A 21,409-nucleotide genomic window follows, 5' to 3' on the forward strand; every position below is an offset into this window, starting at 1 on the left:
TACTCTCAGGCATCGACCACATATAACTGAGCAGCCTACAGGCTGACAGGCAACAGGACCAACTGGGCAAGGTATACGAAATATGTTTGAACTCACATGGAACCAACTCAACAGTGTTTACCGATAAGGTCAGTGTTGACCGCCTGACCGAATCTATGGAGCAAACACTTGTTACTGCAACCAAGGCCCAACCCTCTAGACACACACAAAATGTCAAATCATATCAAGACAACTCGCGAAATCGTATAGCTAGTACTTGAAAAACGAAGACTAAGAAGAGAATGACAGAATCACAGATCCCCAAAGGCTAAGAAACAGCTAAAAATAGCAACACGTAGACTAACCAGGCCACTTAAGCTTGAGGATCCAAACGCCCAGCAGCAAGAAGAGTCCCTTGTGGAAAGCACACAGCCACCATCAGAAACAGTCGATCCACTGCGAGGCCCCTCTGGAAGCTGGATCACCTTCGCCTATCACCTTCAGAACGTATTTGAAGTGGCGCTTGTAACGGTTTTGGGATAGTTCGAAAATAGAATAATCGGGGTTAGGAACTTGCTTTAAGTGGGGCCACTACCCATTAACCTATATCTACCAATGCAGTCTGGGTTATATCAAATTGCAAGCTTACACTGTATAAATAAAAAAACGCAACTGGGCATACTAGTGAACGCATGTCGGTCGTTCTCTTTCCGTTTTAACATTGGAGGTGATCAGACGTTTTCTTCCTATTTTTTTTTGTATATCGATATTCTACGGTGAGTTAGTTTTCTAAAGTGAAATTCGCTTTAGTTAATTATTTTCGTCTTTAGTACACAAGCCAGCTTAGTATCCCACCAACTGTATTAAAATTTGGGGTTATTTCGGTGCCAGATTAAAGGTAACTATCCGTTCGAGTTTTTTTTTACTTCAGAATCTAACTGAAATTTAATAATTTCACAAGGTTCTGGCACCTTGTGCTACACACAAGCAACGCCGGCTCAAGCCGTAACCAGAGCAGCACGGCCAGCAGAGTAGCCGATGCACATCGATCATCAAACATCTCTTTCGGCCGAAGCCATCGGATGACCTATATTCAAGTGTTATTAGTGTGAATTAATCTACCCCCGCAAAAGTTCAGTGAAAAATAAAACCTGTAGTGAAAAAAAAAGAAAAACAAAAACCATTCACATTAAGCAGTTCAATTTTTTTTTTTGGTTATACACGAGGTGGCTACCTGTGACAAACTTATGGGTTTACCGCACGCATCACAAAACATGTGCTAATACACTACTAAAAAACTAATCACCAACGATCGTCAAAACATAAGAATGAATTCAATTAAAACGTTACTACGAGTTTGCTATACCCTAGAAAAAAAACAAGAGAGAACGCTATAGTCGAGTTCCCCGACTATCTGATACCCGTTACTCAGCTAGTGGAAGTGCGAAGGAGAATCTTCAACACTGACAGTTTTTGTCGGTTTGAGGGCGTTAGAGTGGGCGTGGCAAAAAGTTTTTTGGCAAATCGTAAGAAATTTACAAGACTAATACAAAATGAAAAAATATCGAAACATTTTCAAAGTGTGGGCGTGGCAGCTTTGGGCGGTTTGTGGGCGTTAGAGTGGGCGTGGCAAAAAGTTTTTTGGCAAATCGTTAGAAATTTCCAACACTAATACAAAAATGAAGTGTTGGCGCCATCTTCGGATTTGTGCGTCATCATTGGATAAGAGGTTACCTTCTAGATCTCTGACTGGTTTGTCCTGTCTGTGATGGGTTCCTGTGATCCGTGAGATCTGCTGGTATAGCGAGCGCATGTTGTTCTCGCCGGCTGCTCGTTCTGCGTCTGCCGCAAGTCTATCCAGCTGTGCTCTTTTGTCCTTTCTGGCCGACTTTTTCACCGCTCTGCATAGTCCGCGATACTCCTCACGGTACTGCGTGAGCTGGTCCGCCAGAGGCTTCAGGTGGTTCCTCCTTCTGATTAGGTCCAGGTCCCTTCAGATATCCAGTCCGTTCTTCCGCGTTGTTGCAGGCCAAGTATTTCCTCCGCCGTGGTCCTTAGTTGCCTGCAGGTGTACTCCCATGGGTGGTCTTCTAGGGGGATCAGCTGTTCTCGCAGCGTGGACGTCATTCTCGTCTTCAGAGTAGAGTCGCTAAGGAGGTGCAGGTTCAGGGGGGCGCACGCCGGTGTTGACTGTTGCCAGTGTTTCTTGAGTGGTTGCGGTTGAGCTTTATTGAAAGTTCTCCAATGACCAACTCATGATCACTGTCTATGGCTGCTCCCCTTTTGTTCCGTACGTCCAGTAGCGAGTGTCTCCATTTCCTGCTAATGCATATGTCGATCTGGTTGCGCGTATTACCACTTGGAGATGTCCAGGAGTATTTGTGGACATCTTTGTGTGGGAATAATGTGCCACCGATGACCAGTTGGAATAGCTGGCAGAGTTCCACTAATCTCTCTCCGTTATCGTTGCGAGTCCCAGTTCCATGCTGGCCCATGACAGATCTTAGTCCGGTATTGTTGGGGCCAATTTTTGCATTGAAGTCACCCATTAGGATGTTAATGTCACCTTGCCGTAACTTGTTGAGGGTTGCTGTAAGGGCAGTATAGAAGTCGTCCTTGGTGTCGTCGTTTGCGTCTTCCGTCGGGGCATAGCATTGAGTGATGTTTATATATCTAGCTCTACATCTGAACCTGGCGGTCATGATTCTATCAGAAATGGGTTCCCAGGAAACCAGCGCCTTCTTTATGCGCTTGGACACGAAAATTCCCACTCCGTATCTGCTGCCGTCACTGTTGCCACTGTGTAGGACTAGATTGCTATCTGATGTTGTTGTTTCCCCACTGCCAGTCCACCTCATCTCGCTGATTCCAGCTATTGCAATGTAGAGTTTCTCCATCTCCGCCTCGAACTGTGCTAACCTAGATGGTTCTCTTAGAGTTCTAACGTTCCATTGTCCAATTCGTGTCCGTTTTGAAATGCCTATGGTCGTCATCAAATTTGGGGATCCGTTTATGTTTAAATTTCTCGTATTAGTTTCAGTAATCGTTGTAAGTTTTTCGACCGATCTGGTGATTGGCCAGATGCGGCTTATCCCAGTGGTGGGGCTGCCACCTGTCGCCATCGGAGAGTGGCGCCTACGATGTTGTGTTGTTATTCGTAGAAAAGCGAACAGTCTGGTAACGCGATCGCCCTGCTGGGTGTTGTTGCTGTTCGCAGAAAAACACAGGGTGCGCTTGGTACTATGTGGGTGCCCCCGTTTTTCTCCCATGTAATGAGGGGGGGGGGGGGGGGGGGTGGGATGGTGTGGCAAGTGGAAGTGAAGCACAACAGGGCAGCTGGCGAAGACAACATTCCAGCCGAATTGCTTCAAGTTGACACCCAACTAATGGCTGAAACATTGCAACCACACTTCTCACGCATATGGGAAGGCGAGACGGTGCCAGACTCCTGGAAAAACGGAATCATTGTGAAGCTTCCCAAAAAAGGCGACCTTAGTGACTGCAACAACTGGAGAGGGATAACACTGCTCAACACCAGCTACAAGATCTTAGCTACACTTCTGAACGAACGCCTCCAGGAAAAATTGAGCCAACAATACGAGACGAACAGGCAGGCTTCAGACCACACAGGAGTTGCGTAGACCAGGCAAATACACTACGCATAATAACCGAGCAAGCTGTGGAATGGAGAGCCCCGCTTTACCTCCTGTTTATCGATTTCAAGAAGGCATTCGACTCAGTTGAAAGAGCAGCAATATGGCGAGCACTTGCAAGAAAAGGAGTACCTGCAAACCTCATCGCCATCATCAAATCGATGTATGACGATGCCAACCTGGCGGTACTGCACAATGGAAAAACTAGTGCACCTTTCCAGACGAACACCGGAATTCGGCAAGGATGCCCGCTGTCACCACTCCTCTTCAACATCGTAGTCGACGAGTTAATGAGCGAAGTATGCTCTTCCAAGCGCGGAATTCCGTGGAACCTCACCAGACACCTTGAGGACTTGGACTACGCAGACGACATATGTCTCATATCGCACAGACTCGGCGACATACAGAGGAAAAGTGACGACCTCGTCAGGATAGCCAGCAGCGTAGGGCTCGAGATAAACATAGCGAAAACAAAAGCTATGCGCTTCAACCACTCCAACCAAGGAAACATCAACATAAATGGGAACCCAATCGAGTTCATTACGAGTTTCCCATACCTTGGCACCATCATATCCAACAGTGGTGGAGTGGATGATGATGTCTCCAGTCGTCTTGGCAAAGCCCGCTCAGCATTTGGGAGACTATACCGCATATGGAGAGACCGAAAAATCAGCCGACGAACAAAGCTCAGGATCTACAATGCGTGTGTGAAATCCATACTGCTATACGGAAGTGAGACATGGCTCGCCACGAAGAAAATGACGCAGAAGCTACAGGCTTTCAGCAACAAATGCCTGAGAGTCATATGTGGGGTATTCTGGCCAAACAGAATAACCAACACAGAACTGTGGCGCGTTACAGACGAGTCCCCGATTCATATAAAAATAAGGAAGAAAAAATGGATGTGGATTGGGCACGCTCTCAGAAGAAACCCGAGTAGCATTGTGAGGATGGCACTAGATTGGAACCCCCAAGGAAGCAGGCGAGTAGGAAGGCCAAGAGCAACCTGGAGAAGAACCGCTCACCAAGAACTAGCCCAAATAAACACTACATGGGAAAGTGCAAAACAGACAGCTCAAAATAGAGTTAGATGGAAAGCTCTCGTAGAAGCCCTAAGTTCCCGAGTGGAATAGAAGGAATTAAAACAAAAAAAAATACTAAAATGAAAAAATATCAAAACAATTTTCAAAAGTGTGGACGTGGCAGTTTTGGGCGGTTTGTGGGCGTTAGAGTGGGCGTGGCAACATGAATCGACAAACTTGCGCTGCGTCTATGTCCCTGGAGTCCGTATGTTTAATCTCAACTTTCTTGCTTTCGTAGTTCCTGAGATCTCGACGTTCATACGGACAGACGGACGGACAGACGGACAGACAGACGGACGGACAGACGGACATGGCCAGATCGACTCGGCTACTGATCCTGATCAAGAATATATATACTTTATATGGTCGGAAACGCTTCCTTCTGCCTGTTACATACTTTTCAACGAATCTAGTATACCCTTTTACTCTACGAGTAACGGGTGTAAATATCTTAATACATCTACTTGTATCTTCAAAACCCGATAATGGCTTCCCTACGGATATCTCTGTGGAACGCAAATGGCGTTACAAAAGAACTTCATTAATGAAAAAAACATCCACGCAATGCTATAATCAGAAACGCACCTCACAAATAAATACAATTTTCATATACCAGGATACTTGTTCTATGGTATAAATCATCCAGATAGTAAACTAAATATAGAATAAATTAAATTATAAATAAATTAAATTAAATAAATAAAAAAGGTAAACCGAGTGAAAGTAAGTGGTGGAAAGAATTGGCCGTGCCAGTTAGAAAAAAAAAATACAAAAATTTAAATAGTAATATAAAAATAATCAAAATTAAAACCATAATGGATTAATCATACTCCAGCCATTCATCCAACGCAATACCTCAATAATATATATATATCCATACACAAATTTTTCCGCAAACATTTATCAAGACCAAAACATGAAACAATAAGAAGAAATTCGCCGGAGAAAGTACTTTCGCCGTGGGAGAAAAAAAACATGTAAGTGATATCTCAAAATTTGTCTCTCTTACTTGCAACGATATATTATGTAAACAAGGCATTGCATTTTTTTTGTTTTGGTGGATGGCTCTTTAAGTCTTTAAATTTTGCAGTTATATATATTGAATCTATTCTCTCTTTTGATCGTCCAATTCGTTGCGAAAACCAAAACCCAGGCCTGACCTACGACATGTTATTGCATGGCACAGTCGAGGATCGAAATATTGTGTACACCGAGCCTCTCTCGGGTATAGGTACAGTCGAGGAGCGAAATATTGTGTATACCGGTAGTAAATTGAAAAATATTTTAATTTTTTTCTTCTTATCGAACTATATTACATTTATATTATATTAATACTCATGCGAATGGTATAGGTTGTTTTGAAACATATTTTCTTTTCAGCCACTGTATTTTCACTCATACTTATATATATACAACGACTATTGCAATGAATAAATAATTTTGGAATAATTTTTTTATGCATTAATAAATAAGATATGATTAAACTATATATCCATATAATAATGATAGAATAATAATCGCCCATAATAAGAATTAAAAGAACAAAAATAATGTTAGGAAGTACAAATAATTCCTTGGAGTTTAATTTTTTTTACTTTTTCTTTCTATTAATATATTCCTATTTTACATGTCTCTAATTAGGATTTAGGTTAAAATATTTAGTTAAGCAGGAACAACAAATGGAAGGTTTTGGTTTAATTAATTTTAATGAATAAATTTATAATAAAGTCCGAATAGAAGTTATTTATCTGGGATTATGAACAGCGGATTTGATGCAGTGACCTGAATTCTTTGTGGACCGATGGGATCGCCAATAAACATGGTTTTGCTCGTGGCGATAATGGAAGGGTGGGGCAGCGGCCACTCCAGATCCTGGGGTGCGCCTTAAGATCCACTAGAATATTTTGTTTGAGATTTCCTTTCTTTTTAATTATATTTTTTTTTCTTTCCGATCTATCTTTTCCTTCAAGATTATTTGTTGGATATTCGCACGCGATTTTAGTTTATTTGTTTTAACTTTCAAGAGCACGTAGTATTGCAGTATTTAACTTATAACCCAGCCCATTGCCGACAACATAGAGCCGGAACCAGCGCGTGCCACTGCTACCACTACGGCAATTACATCTGCTCGCATTATAACTAATCTTCGTTATATGTTACATATTCCAGCCAAATTCTGCTAGCAACTCATTTGTCCTACCTGCAGTAATTAAAATCTTGCCACCGATAAATCCAATAACATTTAGCCAAAGTGAGATAGCATCTATCATAAAAATCGTAAGCCCAAAAAATCACCTGGACACGACTTAATAACACCAAAAATGATCATTGAACTCCCAACGTTTGCGGTTCTGACATTATGCAAACTCTTTAACGCTATTACGAAACTTGGATACTATCCCCAAAGGTGGAAAAAGGCGGGCATAGTGATGATTCCCAAGCCAAGCAAAGACAAAACGCAACTATCATCCTACAGACCAATCAGTCTCCTATTGTGTGTCTCGAAACTGTTTGAAAAGGCATTTAAACAGTGGAAAGATGGTTTGCGGACTGGCGCAAAAGCAGACATGTAACATTCACACTGAATAGACAAACCTTTCCACCGGGTACATGGTAGAAAACATTCATCCCATAATCAGAAGTAGATAGACGCCTGACCTGGCGGGGCAATATAGAATCTAAAAGGACACATATAAAGCTAAAAGCAGACAATCAACACTGCTTTATTTATTGCAACTCTCCACTTAGTCTGGAATACAAAGTACTTCTCTACAATACCGTGCTAAAACCCACCTGGACACACGGTTGTGAATATGGGGAAACGCGTCAAAAACAAACATTGAAATTGTACAGCGAGCTCAGTCAGCGATTCTGCGAACTACAACTGGGGCACCACGGTACCTACGCAGCAAAAGCATCCATAGAGACCTCCACATAAATCTCGTCAACGAGGAAATCCAGATGAGAAAGAGTAAACATCAAGCAAAGCTCGCCGCACACGAACATCCTCTCCCGAAGTCGCTTACGCAATTCTATAGCTGCTAAGAAATCCTAGGGCCGTCTCTATCTAATGCAATTATTTCAAATTGTAATTAATCTAAGTTATATAATAAGATTTGAATAATTATTGTTTGTCTCACAATAAGAGAAGATCCAATAAAAAACGCAATAAGTTTGAAAAAAAAAATATATTGATATAAATGTTTAGGTGGTGGGTAAAATATAAATTTATCGTTTACATGCTTTGAATTGCTGATTCTTATATTATTGAATTTCAGCCGCTTATCCACTGTGTCACCGCTGAACAGTACCATGCACGATCGGTAATAGTTTTTACTTAGTTAAACGTGTTCAGTGTTTGAATTTACTATATAAATATTTAAGGCAATGATCTACAAAATGTTTTTTTTAATATAAAGTTTGATTTGATTTTTAAATAAAACGTGTATTTTTTTAAGATTATAATTAAAAATTTCTTAATATCAACATAAAAAAACCAAAGTAAAGGAAGTGTTTTTACCCTGAACGGGCATGAGAATATATCGAATATTACAAGGGCACACTGATTATTGGTGTTTTTTGTTTGAATTTAATAAATTATTAATTGAAGGAACTGATATCTGAAATGATTTTACTTTCCTCTGTTAAAAAATTAAAGATTTTCTTAATATTTACATAAAAATACCAAAAGTGAAGAAAGTGTATTTTCCTAGCCAAGCGGTATAATTCTTCGGAAATTTCATGGCCACACTGTTCTTGGGAACGCATAACAACGTGTTATTTCTAATTAAAATGCTTAGGAATTTTTGTTCTTAAAATAATATTGAAATTATCTTTCGAAAAAAAATGTATTGTGAAGAAATCTTTTATTCATTCAACTTCTATTTGGATTATCCTTTCGAATACTCAATTCAATAACAAATAAACATATTATTGACCTAAAATTATGTCCTTTTTCACGAATAAGACGGATGTGACATCTATTTTAAAGACGTTTTCTGGTGTAAAACGACATCAAACAAATGTCGTATCCATCAACAAAGTTCGATTTTCCACACCCAAAGAGAAAGGCCTCGCAGAATCAGTGCGCGTGGCCCTAGAAGATCGAAATTTCCATCTGGTCAAGGAGTTCACATACTTCATCCGGGAAGCAGAACTTAGCGTAAGTTAAGCTTGTACCTGCAAATGTATTAATTAGTCTTAACGTTTTATTAAAATTTAAAGGATGTCGAGGTTGTGCTAATCATGAAAGATGCTAAACGAATTGTTCACAATTTGACTCCTGAGTTTGTTACCGTTGTCGAGGCTTTACTGTCCCTTAACTGGAGGAAAAGAAGTTCAGAGATAATCGAAGCTTATACTGAATTTTGTATAGAATTAATGGTGGCTCACAATAGATATTTACCTATTGGAGTGTCCAAACTTATTGTCCATTGGATTCCAGGAGATTTGGATGAATCCGAGTGGGTCAACGGAGGCCCTTCGGAAAATACGCGAAATGGATTGAAACCCATCCATAAAGTACTGGATCGCATTTTAACTGCCGTGCCAATGGCATTTGATATTATAATTGATGCGATATCCGCAAAATTCCCCTATTTTAAAAAGCCATGCCATGTGACGGCAGGGTATCTGTATAACGTGCTTTGGTTATTAGAGTACAAGCCTATATTCGAGGAACTTGTCTTTCAACTGGTTTTGCAAAAGTAAGTACTTTACCAATTTTTTTTTTTTAAATTTCGGTACTTCTTGTTTTTAAGTGAAATTATACATCACAATTATTGGAATTTTTCCCATTTTAACTTCCCAAAATGTAATTGCGAAGAAAACTTGACTGAATCGAAATTCTTTCTGCTATATGTCTGTTAGCATCCAAAAAAACTTTCAGTACATTAGAATCCACAAACCCAAGAATTTATTGATTAAAAATACTTTCCTATTACTTTAATGTTTAATATTCATTATTGCGTAATCACTATGGACTGCAGGGCACGGTGTTATGTAGCACATTAAGATAGTGTGTGTACTATAAAAAAAAATAAATTATAACCAAATTGATTGTCTGTAAGTTTGATAAAAAAAAGTCCTGAAAATTAGCTTTACCACTTTTGGAAAACTTCGCTAGTTAAACCATAAACGAATGAACATCTGCAAAATTATGCAATGATTTCATTTTTAATTTAAAACTGTATAGCACTTGAAATTTTAAGTCTTGGTTTATAAAACTTTCCGAAATATATAATTACTTATCAAGATATAGAAAGAGATGCTATGCGACCAACTTCTGGTCATAGTATTGAGGTATACTTAAGCAAACAGTGGTATATAAATAATCTTTACGCAAACGCTCTTGACGAGTTATTAAACAAGTGACGATCCCACCTCCAATGTACAAAAGTTCTGATATTAATTGATGTGCCCAAATATGGGCACGTTTCACTAAAAAAGACGGTGAAATTACAAATTTTAAAAAAGCATACAGTTGCGAATAAAATAATAGCACCACCATAACGTATTTTGTTCTCGATCAAATAAATTAAGGTTGAGGTACCGATAGTAACAAATACTGATTTTTCGCATAATGCTAGATATTTTTCCCATCCAAAAATGAAAAAAAAAAAAAGAATTGTCCATACTTTTATTTTTTAGAATTTTTTTTGGGCGGCAAGGTCTAAAATGAGGCGAAAACAAAAATAGCACAATTATCGATTTTTTCAAATATTCAATACTTGTCGGAGGTTTGTTTTGGTGAAAAGCACATGGTTATAAAACTTGACATTTGTATTTCTATTTCCAACATTTTTTTTTAAACATACCCTAAAAAAAAGAATTAAAATGGGACGAGGAAAGCATTGCACTTCAGATAAACGTGACCTGATCAAAAAACCAATTTCTGAAGGAAAATCACAGAGAAATATTGGTCTAATCCTTCAATGCTAAAACAAAATGATAGAAAATACAATCACCTACAACGAGAATCCCGAAAAACGTGGGAGAAAACCATCATTGGGCACCCATCTCTTCAAAAGGCTAGTGCCAGAGAGCAAGAAGGATCCATTTAAAGCTGCTACCGAACTGAAAAAGGATCTCAACATATCCGCAACAGTGCAAACAGTTCACACATGTCTAAGGGAACATGGTTTAAAAGGTTGTAGTCTCTCTTTTAAATGGGAGACACATACCCAAGCGCATTAAGTTCGTCAAGGAACAATTAAATTGGCCATGTGAAAAGTGGACGAACTTTTTATTGTCAGATGAGAGCAAGGTGGTTTTTTTTGGTGGCAATGGACCTTAATCGTATGTAAGGCAACCTAAGAACCAAATAAGCCAAATTACACAGTAGAAGCAATTAAACACAGAGGATCCAGTGTAATGGTATGGGCTTGTTTCTCGTACTATGTATTTGGGGCTATATCATAATATACCATAGTTAAAAACCATCATGGATCAACATGTGTTTGTGGATATTTTGGTGACGAGGATGCTACCCTTTGCCGAATACAATTAACAAGACTATGACCCCAAGTACACCAGCAGGATAGCCAAGGATTCGTTCTAAAATAAATCTGTTCCTGTTTTGGATTGGCCTGCACAGTCCCCAGGCCGTAATCTCATCAAAAATTCTTGGTCAGATATGAGAAAAGCTGTTGTAGCTTCAAAGCCAACTAACAACGAATAACTTTGGGTATAATAAAGGAGTCCTGGAGCAAAATATCTCAAAACGGTGCCAGGACCTGGTTGACTCCATGCCAAAACGTTGCGCAGCTGTTATTGCTAATAAAGGATACACTACCAAATATTAAATTAATGGGATGGGCGTAGTTTTAATATACAATCACTTGTTATTTATGAATTTGTTACAGTTAAGTTTAAATTTTATGTTTAAAGCATTTTTTATGAAGTTGTGCTATTATTTTTTTCACCTTATTTTGTCATTTTTAATAAAGTTTCTTAAATAAGTTAAGAATTCATAGAACAATAGTGATTTTTTTTATTTCCTAAAAAGTGAATTGTTTAACCTTTCTAAAAAGGTATTTCAGCTCCTTTTAAGCCCTAAATTGTAGGTAGGAGACTCATTCAAAGTTTTACTGGGCAGGTGGTGCTTTTTTTTTTCGCAGATGTACATTTTTTATAGACGTGCCCTAACCACTATTAATTCAAACAGCATGATTTGTTTGCAGTTCAACACACGATATTTATTTTCTTATTACAGACAAGGAATACCAATATACTATACTATATACTATTCAAATAATGTTGTGTGTTGAAGATTCCGCACTGCAAAAAAATCATGCTGTTCGAATTAATAGTGGTTTGGGCTAGTATTATTCCGGAAAATCTTATCCTATTCGCAAAGTTTCCACACTACTGCTGTAAATACCTTCAATGTATGCATATCTTAACACGGAAAAATATGTAACCAGAAAAGTTTGAATAGAAATGGAAAAGGAAGTCTTGCTTTTCTCGATTATTTTGCTGAACAATTTCGTTTGATAGAATATGTGCGATTTTTCTTTACGTATTTCAGGCTTTTATTGTTAGATGTTAACGCTCCAAAAGATGAAATTGAATTAGAAATAAATGATCAGGAGGACAAAGTGGAATCGGATACCTTGTTTAAAATAGACGATGTATTCGTCGAAAATTTAACCAAATCTGGAAAATCTGTGAGTCATCCTGTTGGCAAAACATTGGATGTATGCCTACTCTTGCTTTATGAGTTTTTTGATGGCAAATGTCGAATTAATGAAAATAGTGGCGATCAACAGCGAAGGACTGCTAATCGATTATTTAAGATGTTACTTTATTTATTCGACGAAGTGTTATTACCCAGCCACAATACACATCATGTGCAATTCATCATATTTTATGTAACTAGTCTGCGGTCTGTATATTCTGAAGCTTTTCTTGACTCGTTATGGTTGAAAGTTCAAAATCCGAATGCATCGGCCGTAATTCGTCATGCTGCGGTGGGATACATGGCTAGCTTTTTATCCCGTGCCATATTTTTGTCACATAGGTAAGAAAATGTAATTGCTCTACAGGATATAAAAACTAAAACATAACTTTTTTAGCACTGTTATTTTCTACCTAAAAGAATTGACAAAGTGGGCTCATACATACATAGATGACTCGGATGCATATAAGCATAACTGCTCTCTAAAGGCCAATTTGGTTTTCTATTCTGTTTGCCAAGCTGTGTTCTATTTAATTGCATTTCGCGCAAAAGATTTGACTGCCAGTTCAAAAGGTAAGTTTAATTTTAAACAAGTCAACGAATATCGCTATTATTGGGAATATCGAAAGCGTCTTGAGTACATATTTTACTTTCGCGCAGCCAAACTTGTTGCATGCATAACCTAACTTCTAATTTTCCGATTTCACGATGTCTGCAGAACGACTTCTGCGAGATAATTTGCCTTTCTCATTATATGGCAGTTGGCTTCTTGGATTTTCTGTCTTTCAAAATTTGCACAACAGACGATTGTCGATGTGCGGTCGAAATACATCGTTTTAATTTATAACAATAATTCCAACGTCGTTTAGCCCAGGCATTGCTTAAGGGGGGGGTAGGGTTTTGAAGGTTCAAAAAAAGTGATTTTTTTTTATTGCATATTAGAAAGTATAGTAACTCAAGATTGTTGTCTGTAAATAGGAAGTCAATCGGAGCAAAACTCACAAAGATATAGCTTTGGAAGTAGGCGGGTCTCGAACGACTACCTGAGCTGTAATCCCTCAGCGGGGAAGACAGCAACAACAACTTTAAACACGTTTTTCTCAAATCGATGTTTTTTGAGTCGGTGCACTCTGTATCTCAAAATCTATTCAACCGATCGTTCTCAAATTTACAGTATTTCCTTACATAATTTATGAGATAACCCTGTCGAAATTTTTTCGTTTCTGATTTTAATTTTTTTATTATTAACAACAATAGTTATGAACTTTGGCCAAAAATCGGTATTTTCACTTTCAAGTTTTGTAAAAAGTTCAAAAATTATAAAAAAATTGAAAAACTCGACAGGTATACCTAGAGGGACATAAAAATTGATGGAAAAACTTTGGGTATTTCATATCAGATTATCCAGTGCTGAGGTATGACGTGCACCGCAAAATGTATTTTTTCTGAGGCGCCTACGAAGAATTGCTGCCATTCGGTCAATTTTCAATATTTTTCAACCAATATTTCACAGAATATAGTTCAATTACTACTCTTTAATGTACAATAATCAGAAATAAATTTACTTTCACCGTACGCCCAAAAAAAAAAATCTGTAAAAACCTGTTTTTTCTCCCTGCAATGTCAGTGTTTCCATCGTGTTGTTTCTTGAAACTCCTCTTGTAGGTGGCATAATTATCTCTGGATGTTCTAATATCTTACCCTCTAGGATATAAGCTGCGTCAATGAGCGTTTCATCTTGCTGTATAAAATTTAGTGTACTACTAAATGTTTCTACACAGCTTTCATATTCCTGTAGGTCTATTATATGTTTAATATTTTTATAAGTATGTATTAAAATTCACCTAATTTTATTTTGGCAATGGGATTAGTGGACTCATTATACCCGTTACTCGTAGAGTAAAAGGGTATATTAGATTTGTTGAAAAGTATGTAACAGGCAGAAGGAAGCGTTTCCGACCATATAAAGTATATATATTCTTGATCAGCATCAGTAGCTGAGTCGATCTGGCCATGTCCGTCCGTCTGTCCGTATGAACGTCGAGATCTCAGGAACTACAAAAGCTAGAAAAATGAGATTAAACATACAGTCTCCAGAGACATAGACGCAGCGCAAGTTTGTTGATTCATGTTGCCATGCCCCCTCTAACGCCTACAAACCGCATAAAACTGCCATGCCCACACTTTTAAAAAATGTTTTAATATTTTTTTATTTTTGTATTAGTCTTGTAAATTTCTATCGATTTGCAAAAAAACTTTTTGCCACGCCCACTCTAAAGCCCACAAACCGCCCAAAGCTGCCACGCCCACACTTTTGAAAAATGTGATATTTTTTCCTTTTTGTATTAGACTTGTAAATTTCTATCGATTTGCCAAAAGCTTTTTGCCACGCCCACTCTAAAGCCCACAAACCGCCAAAAACTGTCAGTGTTGAAGACTCTCCTTCGCACTTCCACTAGCTGAGTAACGGGTATCAGATAGTCGGGGAACTCGACTATAGCGTTCTCTCTTGTTAATATCTTGGATCGATATGAATTGTGCCGAAACTAGCACGAATCTAAAAAAAAGAAAGAGAGAAGGCCGAGACCTTTAGTTATCTTTGTAGTCTTTCTGATTTTAGACTTGTGTATCTTTTGACCTCTGCTTCTTTTAAATGTAGGTCCATGTACCCTTGACACTTTATGGATTGTGAAACGAGGTGTAATCTTATTTCTTCTGTTTTCTTTTCTAAAGATCTTGTCTCCTTCCTCTATTTCTATTTCATCCGTTCTATTCTCATTTAATTTCATAGTTCTCTTGTATACTGTCTCTTCTAACTTACGTTTTACTTTTGGGTATAACTTTTCTCGAAATATATTTAACTGATTTAAATAATCATTGTCTCCATTAAATTTCACAGAGTTATTAAAAGTGTGGGTTTTATCAAAGACATTAGAATAACAAGATGCGTAACGCCATCCGAATATTTTGCACACGATTTTTTCGTCGTGGCTTTTCTGACCACTGTATTGGTGCACACGTATGCACATGCATTTTAAAAATGACAAAATATGCCCTTCATCTTAGAAGTTCTTAGACTTTAAATCTATATTATTTTTTATAAATTGACACCACTTAAAAACTCTAGTCTTGCATTGCCTTAACATAACAATTATTCAAATTCAACACCGAAATAATAATAGGACAATCTATGTACAAAAAAATGCATAATAATTTTAAAAGATGACTTTATATTAGAATAATTGTCATTAGAGTATTCAGCGTGCGACGTGTGAAAAATATAAGAAGACAATGATTCTTCGGTGCTTATGTCCGCACTTCGCGCTTCAAGAAATCAATTTTGCAATAAACATATTCCATATTTCTATTTATTTTATATATATTAATTATACCCGTTACTCGTAGAGTAAAAGGGTATACTAGATTCGTTGAAAAGTATGTAACAGGCAGAAGGAAGCGTTTCCGACCATATAAAGTATATATATTCGATTTTTTAAATTTCGCTATATAATTGTATTTATAATCAATTAAAGTCGTTTTGTTGCATTGGTAAAGTACGGAAATATATTACATATATTACATATTAATAATTATCAATATAAATATAAATATGTAACCAGTAGCTAATTCGAGCGGCGATTTTATCAAACGAATATTAAAACAAGAGAGAACGCTATAGTCGAGTTCCCCGACTATCTGATACCCTTTACTCAGCTATTCGAAGTGCGAAGGAGAGTCTTCAGCACATACAGTTTTTGGCGGTTTTGTGGGCGTTAGAGTGGGCGTGGCAACATGAATCGACAAACTTGCGCTGCTTCTATGTCCCTGGAGTCTGTATGCTTAATCTCAACTTTCTAGCTTTTGTAGTTCCTGAGATCTCGACGTTCATACGGACAGACGGCCAGACGGACAGACGGACGGACAGACGGACATGGCCAGATCGACTCGGCTACTGATCCTGATCAAGAATATATATACTTTATATGGTCGGAAACGCTTCCTTCTGCCTGTTACATACTTTTCAACGAATCTAGTATACCCTTTTACTCTACGAGTAACGGGTATAAAAACTTCTTTCAAACCATAATAGTTTTGAATCGAAGTTCACCAAAACATTAATCAAATTCGTTTCTTAGATCAAAATTGATTTCGGCCCGAAAATCGTCTTCTAGCAGAAGCACGCACACATACACACTATCTCCTTTTATGTTTTGACTCACACAAGTAAGACAATTCTATTTTAGATTTTTACGTTCTCAATTTTAGGCGAGCGAAAAGAGAGCAATTTTGGTCGTCACCAAAAAAGTGGCTGCATAGTGCAAAACCAATGTATGGCCGTTACGCATCTTGTTATTATAATGTCTTTGGTTTTATCATGGAAAAGTTCATAGGGTGTCAACTTGGTACTAGAGTGTATAGCGTTATTATATGTTATCATGGTTTGTGATAGTACTTCTTCATGTTCACATGGTAGTTGTTCTTCTTTTCGGCTATCAGTGGTTATTCTATAGATTTCCGTGAGAGTTGAATGTAATCTCTCTACAGGTGAGTTACTAGAAGACTGTTGAAACGAGGTGACATGTAATTGAATATTGTATTGGCAACAAAACTTTTTGAATACTTCCCCCGCAAATTCCGGAACCTTGGTCATATACCAGTTTTTTAGGAATTGCAAATAATTCCACAAATTTTAAAAGTATTTTGAATACTTCCCCGCAAATTCCGGAACCTTGGTCATATACCAGTTTTTTAGGAATTGCAAATAATTCCACAAAATTTTTAAAAGCTTTTATAATGCATATCGAATTTCTATTAGTTACTACATAAGTCCAAGCTAATTTTGAAAATTTATCTATTAGCGTTAAGTTATACTTCCCACTGATTGTACATATGTATATCCATATGTACTATTTCAAGTGAAGCTCTTGGAGTTTCCGGAGTTTGATAGGGTATTTTTGGCGGCTGTCTATCGTATTTTAGCCTAAGGCATATTTCGCAGTTCTTAATAACGTTGCCTATTATGCTTTTCAAATTTTTTTTTTTTTTAATTTAATTCCTTCTATTCCACTCGGGAACTTAGGGCTTCTACGAGAGCTTTCCATCTAACTCTATTTTGAGCTGTCTGTTTTGCACTTTCCCATGTAGTGTTTATTTGGGCTAGTTCTTGGTGAGCGGTTCTTCTCCAGGTTGCTCTTGGCCTTCCTACTCGCCTGCTTCCTTGGGGGTTCCAATCTAGTGCCATCCTCACAATGCCACTCGGGTTTCTTCTGAGAGCGTGCCCAATCCACATCCATTTTTTCTTCCTTATTTGTATATGAATCGGGGACTCGTCTGTAACGCGCCACAGTTCTGTGTTGGTTATTCTCTTTGGCCAGAATACCCCACATATGACTCTCAGGCATTTGTTGCTGAAAGCCTGTAGCTTCTGCGTCATTTTCTTCGTGGCGAGCCATGTCTCACTTCCGTATAGCAGTATGGATTTCACACACGCATTGTAGATCCTGAGCTTTGTTCGTCGGCTGATTTTTCGGTCTCTCCATATGCGGTATAGTCTCCCAAATGCTGAGCGGGCTTTGCCAAGACGACTGGAGACATCATCATCCACTCCACCACTGTTGGATATGATGGTGCCAAGGTATGGGAAACTCGTAATGAACTCGATTGGGTTCCCATTTATGTTGATGTTTCCTTGGTTGGAGTGGTTGAAGCGCATAGCTTTTGTTTTCGCTATGTTTATCTCGAGCCCTACGCTGCTGGCTATCCTGACGAGGTCGTCACTTTTCCTCTGTATGTCGCCGAGTCTGTGCGATATGAGACATATGTCGTCTGCGTAGTCCAAGTCCTCAAGGTGTCTGGTGAGGTTCCACGGAATTCCGCGCTTGGAAGAGCATACTTCGCTCATTAACTCGTCGACTACGATGTTGAAGAGGAGTGGTGACAGCGGGCATCCTTGCCGAATTCCGGTGTTCGTCTGGAAAGGTGCACTAGTTTTTCCATTGTGCAGTACCGCCAGGTTGGCATCGTCATACATCGATTTGATGATGGCGATGAGGTTTGCAGGTACTCCTTTTCTTGCAAGTGCTCGCCATATTGCTGCTCTTTCAACTGAGTCGAATGCCTTCTTGAAATCGATAAACAGGAGGTAAAGCGGGGCTCTCCATTCCACAGCTTGCTCGGTTATTATGCGTAGTGTATTTGCCTGGTCTACGCAACTCCTGTGTGGTCTGAAGCCTGCCTGTTCGTCTCGTATTGTTGGCTCAATTTTTTCCTGGAGGCGTTCGTTCAGAAGTGTAGCTAAGATCTTGTAGCTGGTGCTGGTGTTGAGCAGTGTTATCCCTCTCCAGTTGTTGCAGTCACTAAGGTCGCCTTTTTTGGGAAGCTTCACAATGATTCCGTTTTTCCAGGAGTCTGGCACCGTCTCGCCTTCCCATATGCGTGAGAAGTGTGGATGCAATGTTTCAGCCATTAGTTGGGTGTCAACTTAAAGCAATTCGGCTGGTATGTTGTCTTCGCCAGCTGCCCTGTTGTGCTTCAGCTTCTTTATTGCATTCACGATTTCTCTTACATTCGGGGGTGCAGAGGGTATCCTGTTACTCCCACTTGGCGGCACAACACTCCTGTAGTCTATGGCCACGTTTGGTGATGTGGTGTGGCTAATTCCCATGAAGTGTTGGCGCCATCTTCGGATTTGTGCGTCATCATTGGATAAGAGGTTACCTTCTAGATCTCTGACTGGTTTGTTCTGTCTGTGATGGGTTCCTGTGATCCGTGAGATCTGCTGGTACAGCGAGCGCATGTTGTTCTCGCCGGCTGCTCGTTCTGCGTCTGCCGCAAGTCTATCCAGCTGTGCTCTTTTGTCCTTTCTGGCCGACTTTTTCACCGCTCTGCATAGTCCGCGATACTCCTCACGGTACTGCGTGAGCTGGTCCGCCAGAGGCTTCAGGTGGTTCCTCCTTCTGATTAGGTCCCAGGTCCCTTCAGATATCCAGTCCGTTCTTCCGCGTTGTTGCAGGCCAAGTATTTCCTCCGCCGTGGTCCTTAGTTGCCTGCAGGTGTACTCCCATGGGTGGTCTTCTAGGGGGATCAGCTGTTCTCGCAGCGTGGACGTCATTCTCGTCTTCAGAGTAGAGTCGCTAAGGAGGTGCAGGTTCAGGGGGGGCGCACGACGGTGTTGACTGTTGCCAGTGTTTCTTGAGTGGTTGCGGTTGAGCTTTATTGAAAGTTCTCCAATGACCAACTCATGATCACTGTCTATGGCTGCTCCCCTTTTGTTCCGTACGTCCAGTAGCGAGTGTCTCCATTTCCTGCTAATGCATATGTGGTCGATCTGGTTGCGCGTATTACCACTTGGAGATGTCCAGGAGTATTTGTGGACATCTTTGTGTGGGAATAATGTGCCACCGATGACCAGTTGGAATAGCTGGCAGAGTTCCACTAATCTCTCTCCGTTATCGTTGCGAGTCCCAGTTCCATGCTGGCCCATGACAGATCTTAGTCCGGTGTTGTTGGGGCCAATTTTTGCATTGAAGTCACCCATTAGGATGTTAATGTCACCTTGCCGTAACTTGTTGAGGGTTGCTGTAAGGGCAGTATAGAAGTCGTCCTTGGTGTCGTCGTTTGCGTCTTCCGTCGGGGCATAGCATTGAGTGATGTTTATATATCTAGCTCTACATCTGAACCTGGCGGTCATGATTCTATCAGAAATGGGTTCCCAGGAAACCAGTGCCTTCTTTATGCGCTTGGACACGAAAATTCCCACTCCATATCTGCTGCCGTCACTGTTGCCACTGTGTAGGACTAGATTGCTATCTGATGTTGTTGTTTCCCCACTGCCAGTCCACCTCATCTCGCTGATTCCAGCTATTGCAATGTGGAGTTTCTCCATCTCCGCCTCGAACTGTGCTAACCTAGATGGTTCTCTTAGAGTTCTAACGTTCCATTGTCCAATTCGTGTCCGTTTTGAAATGCCTATGGTCGTCATCAAATTTGGGGATCCGTTTATGTTTAAATTTCTCGTATTAGTTTCAGTAATCGTTGTAAGTTTTTCGACCGATCTGGTGATTGGCCAGATGCGGCTTATCCCAGTGGTGGGGCTGCCACCTGTCGCCATCGGGGAGTGGCGCCTACGGTGTTGTGTTGTTATTCGTAGAAAAGTGAACAGTCCGGTAACGCGATCGCCCTGCTGGGTGTTGTTGCTGTTCGCAGAAAAACACAGGGTGCGCTTGGTACTATGTGGGTGCCCCCGTTTTTCTCCCATGTAATGAGGGGGGGGGGGGGGGGATGGTATTCTCCATCTTAATATTTTTGAACTTGGCTCCTTAAAATTCATTAACCACGTTAACAGCTTATGATCTGTGACAATTGTGAATTTGTTCCCATAAAGATACGGTCGAAAATATTTAACCGCCCATATGATGGCTAACATTTCTTTTTCTATTGTTGAATAATTTACTTCTGCGTCCGAGAGTGTTCTACTCGCGTAGCAAGTAGGTTTGTCATTGTTTAAAGTGCCCTGGGATAATACTGCTCCGATAGCAAAATTACTAGCGTCGGTTGTTAAAATAGAAGGCTTGTCGAATTGCGGATATTTTAAAATTGGGTCGTTAGTCAGTAATGTTTTACATACTTCAAATGCTTCTAGAAATTCTGCATTGATTTGTACTGGTTTTTTCCCTTTCAATGGTTTAGTCATTGGCTTCGTTATTCGGGCGAATAAACTTTCTGAAATATCCTAGTACTCCTAAAAATGATTTTATCGTCTTTCTGTTATGTGGGCATGGAAATCTTTTATAATCTGAATTTTTCTTTGTCAGCACTTTTTTTGTTGCCACTAAATACAAACAATGTAGTTTCGTCATCAGCGTTTGACTTCGCCACCACGTCACTGTTTATATTTGCGGCATATACTGTTGGTCATTTATATGTGTATAGTTTAATTTTGCTTATGTGTTTTGTGTGTGTGTATTTTTGTGATATGTGCTTTTGTTTGTATGTTTTCGTTATATTATATATATCCG

General features: G+C 39.4%; 1 protein-coding gene across 1 annotated transcript in view; it reads left to right on the forward strand.

The window, feature by feature from the left end:
• Nucleotides 1-8,476: 8,476 nt before the first annotated feature.
• LOC122612161 (RNA polymerase I-specific transcription initiation factor RRN3-like) overlaps nucleotides 8,477-21,409 on the forward strand; it is a 28,434-nt gene continuing 15,501 nt past the window's right edge. The window contains exons 1-4 of the mRNA XM_043785592.1: nucleotides 8,477-8,876; nucleotides 8,939-9,420; nucleotides 12,243-12,734; nucleotides 12,790-12,965. Of these exons, the coding sequence (XP_043641527.1) occupies nucleotides 8,661-8,876; nucleotides 8,939-9,420; nucleotides 12,243-12,734; nucleotides 12,790-12,965 (1,366 nt within the window). The 5' untranslated portion in view covers nucleotides 8,477-8,660. The remainder of the gene's footprint in view (nucleotides 8,877-8,938; nucleotides 9,421-12,242; nucleotides 12,735-12,789; nucleotides 12,966-21,409) is intronic.

This window comes from Drosophila teissieri, chromosome 2R (assembly GCF_016746235.2).
Source record: "Drosophila teissieri strain GT53w chromosome 2R, Prin_Dtei_1.1, whole genome shotgun sequence".
Taxonomy (NCBI): Eukaryota; Metazoa; Arthropoda; class Insecta; order Diptera; family Drosophilidae; genus Drosophila; species Drosophila teissieri.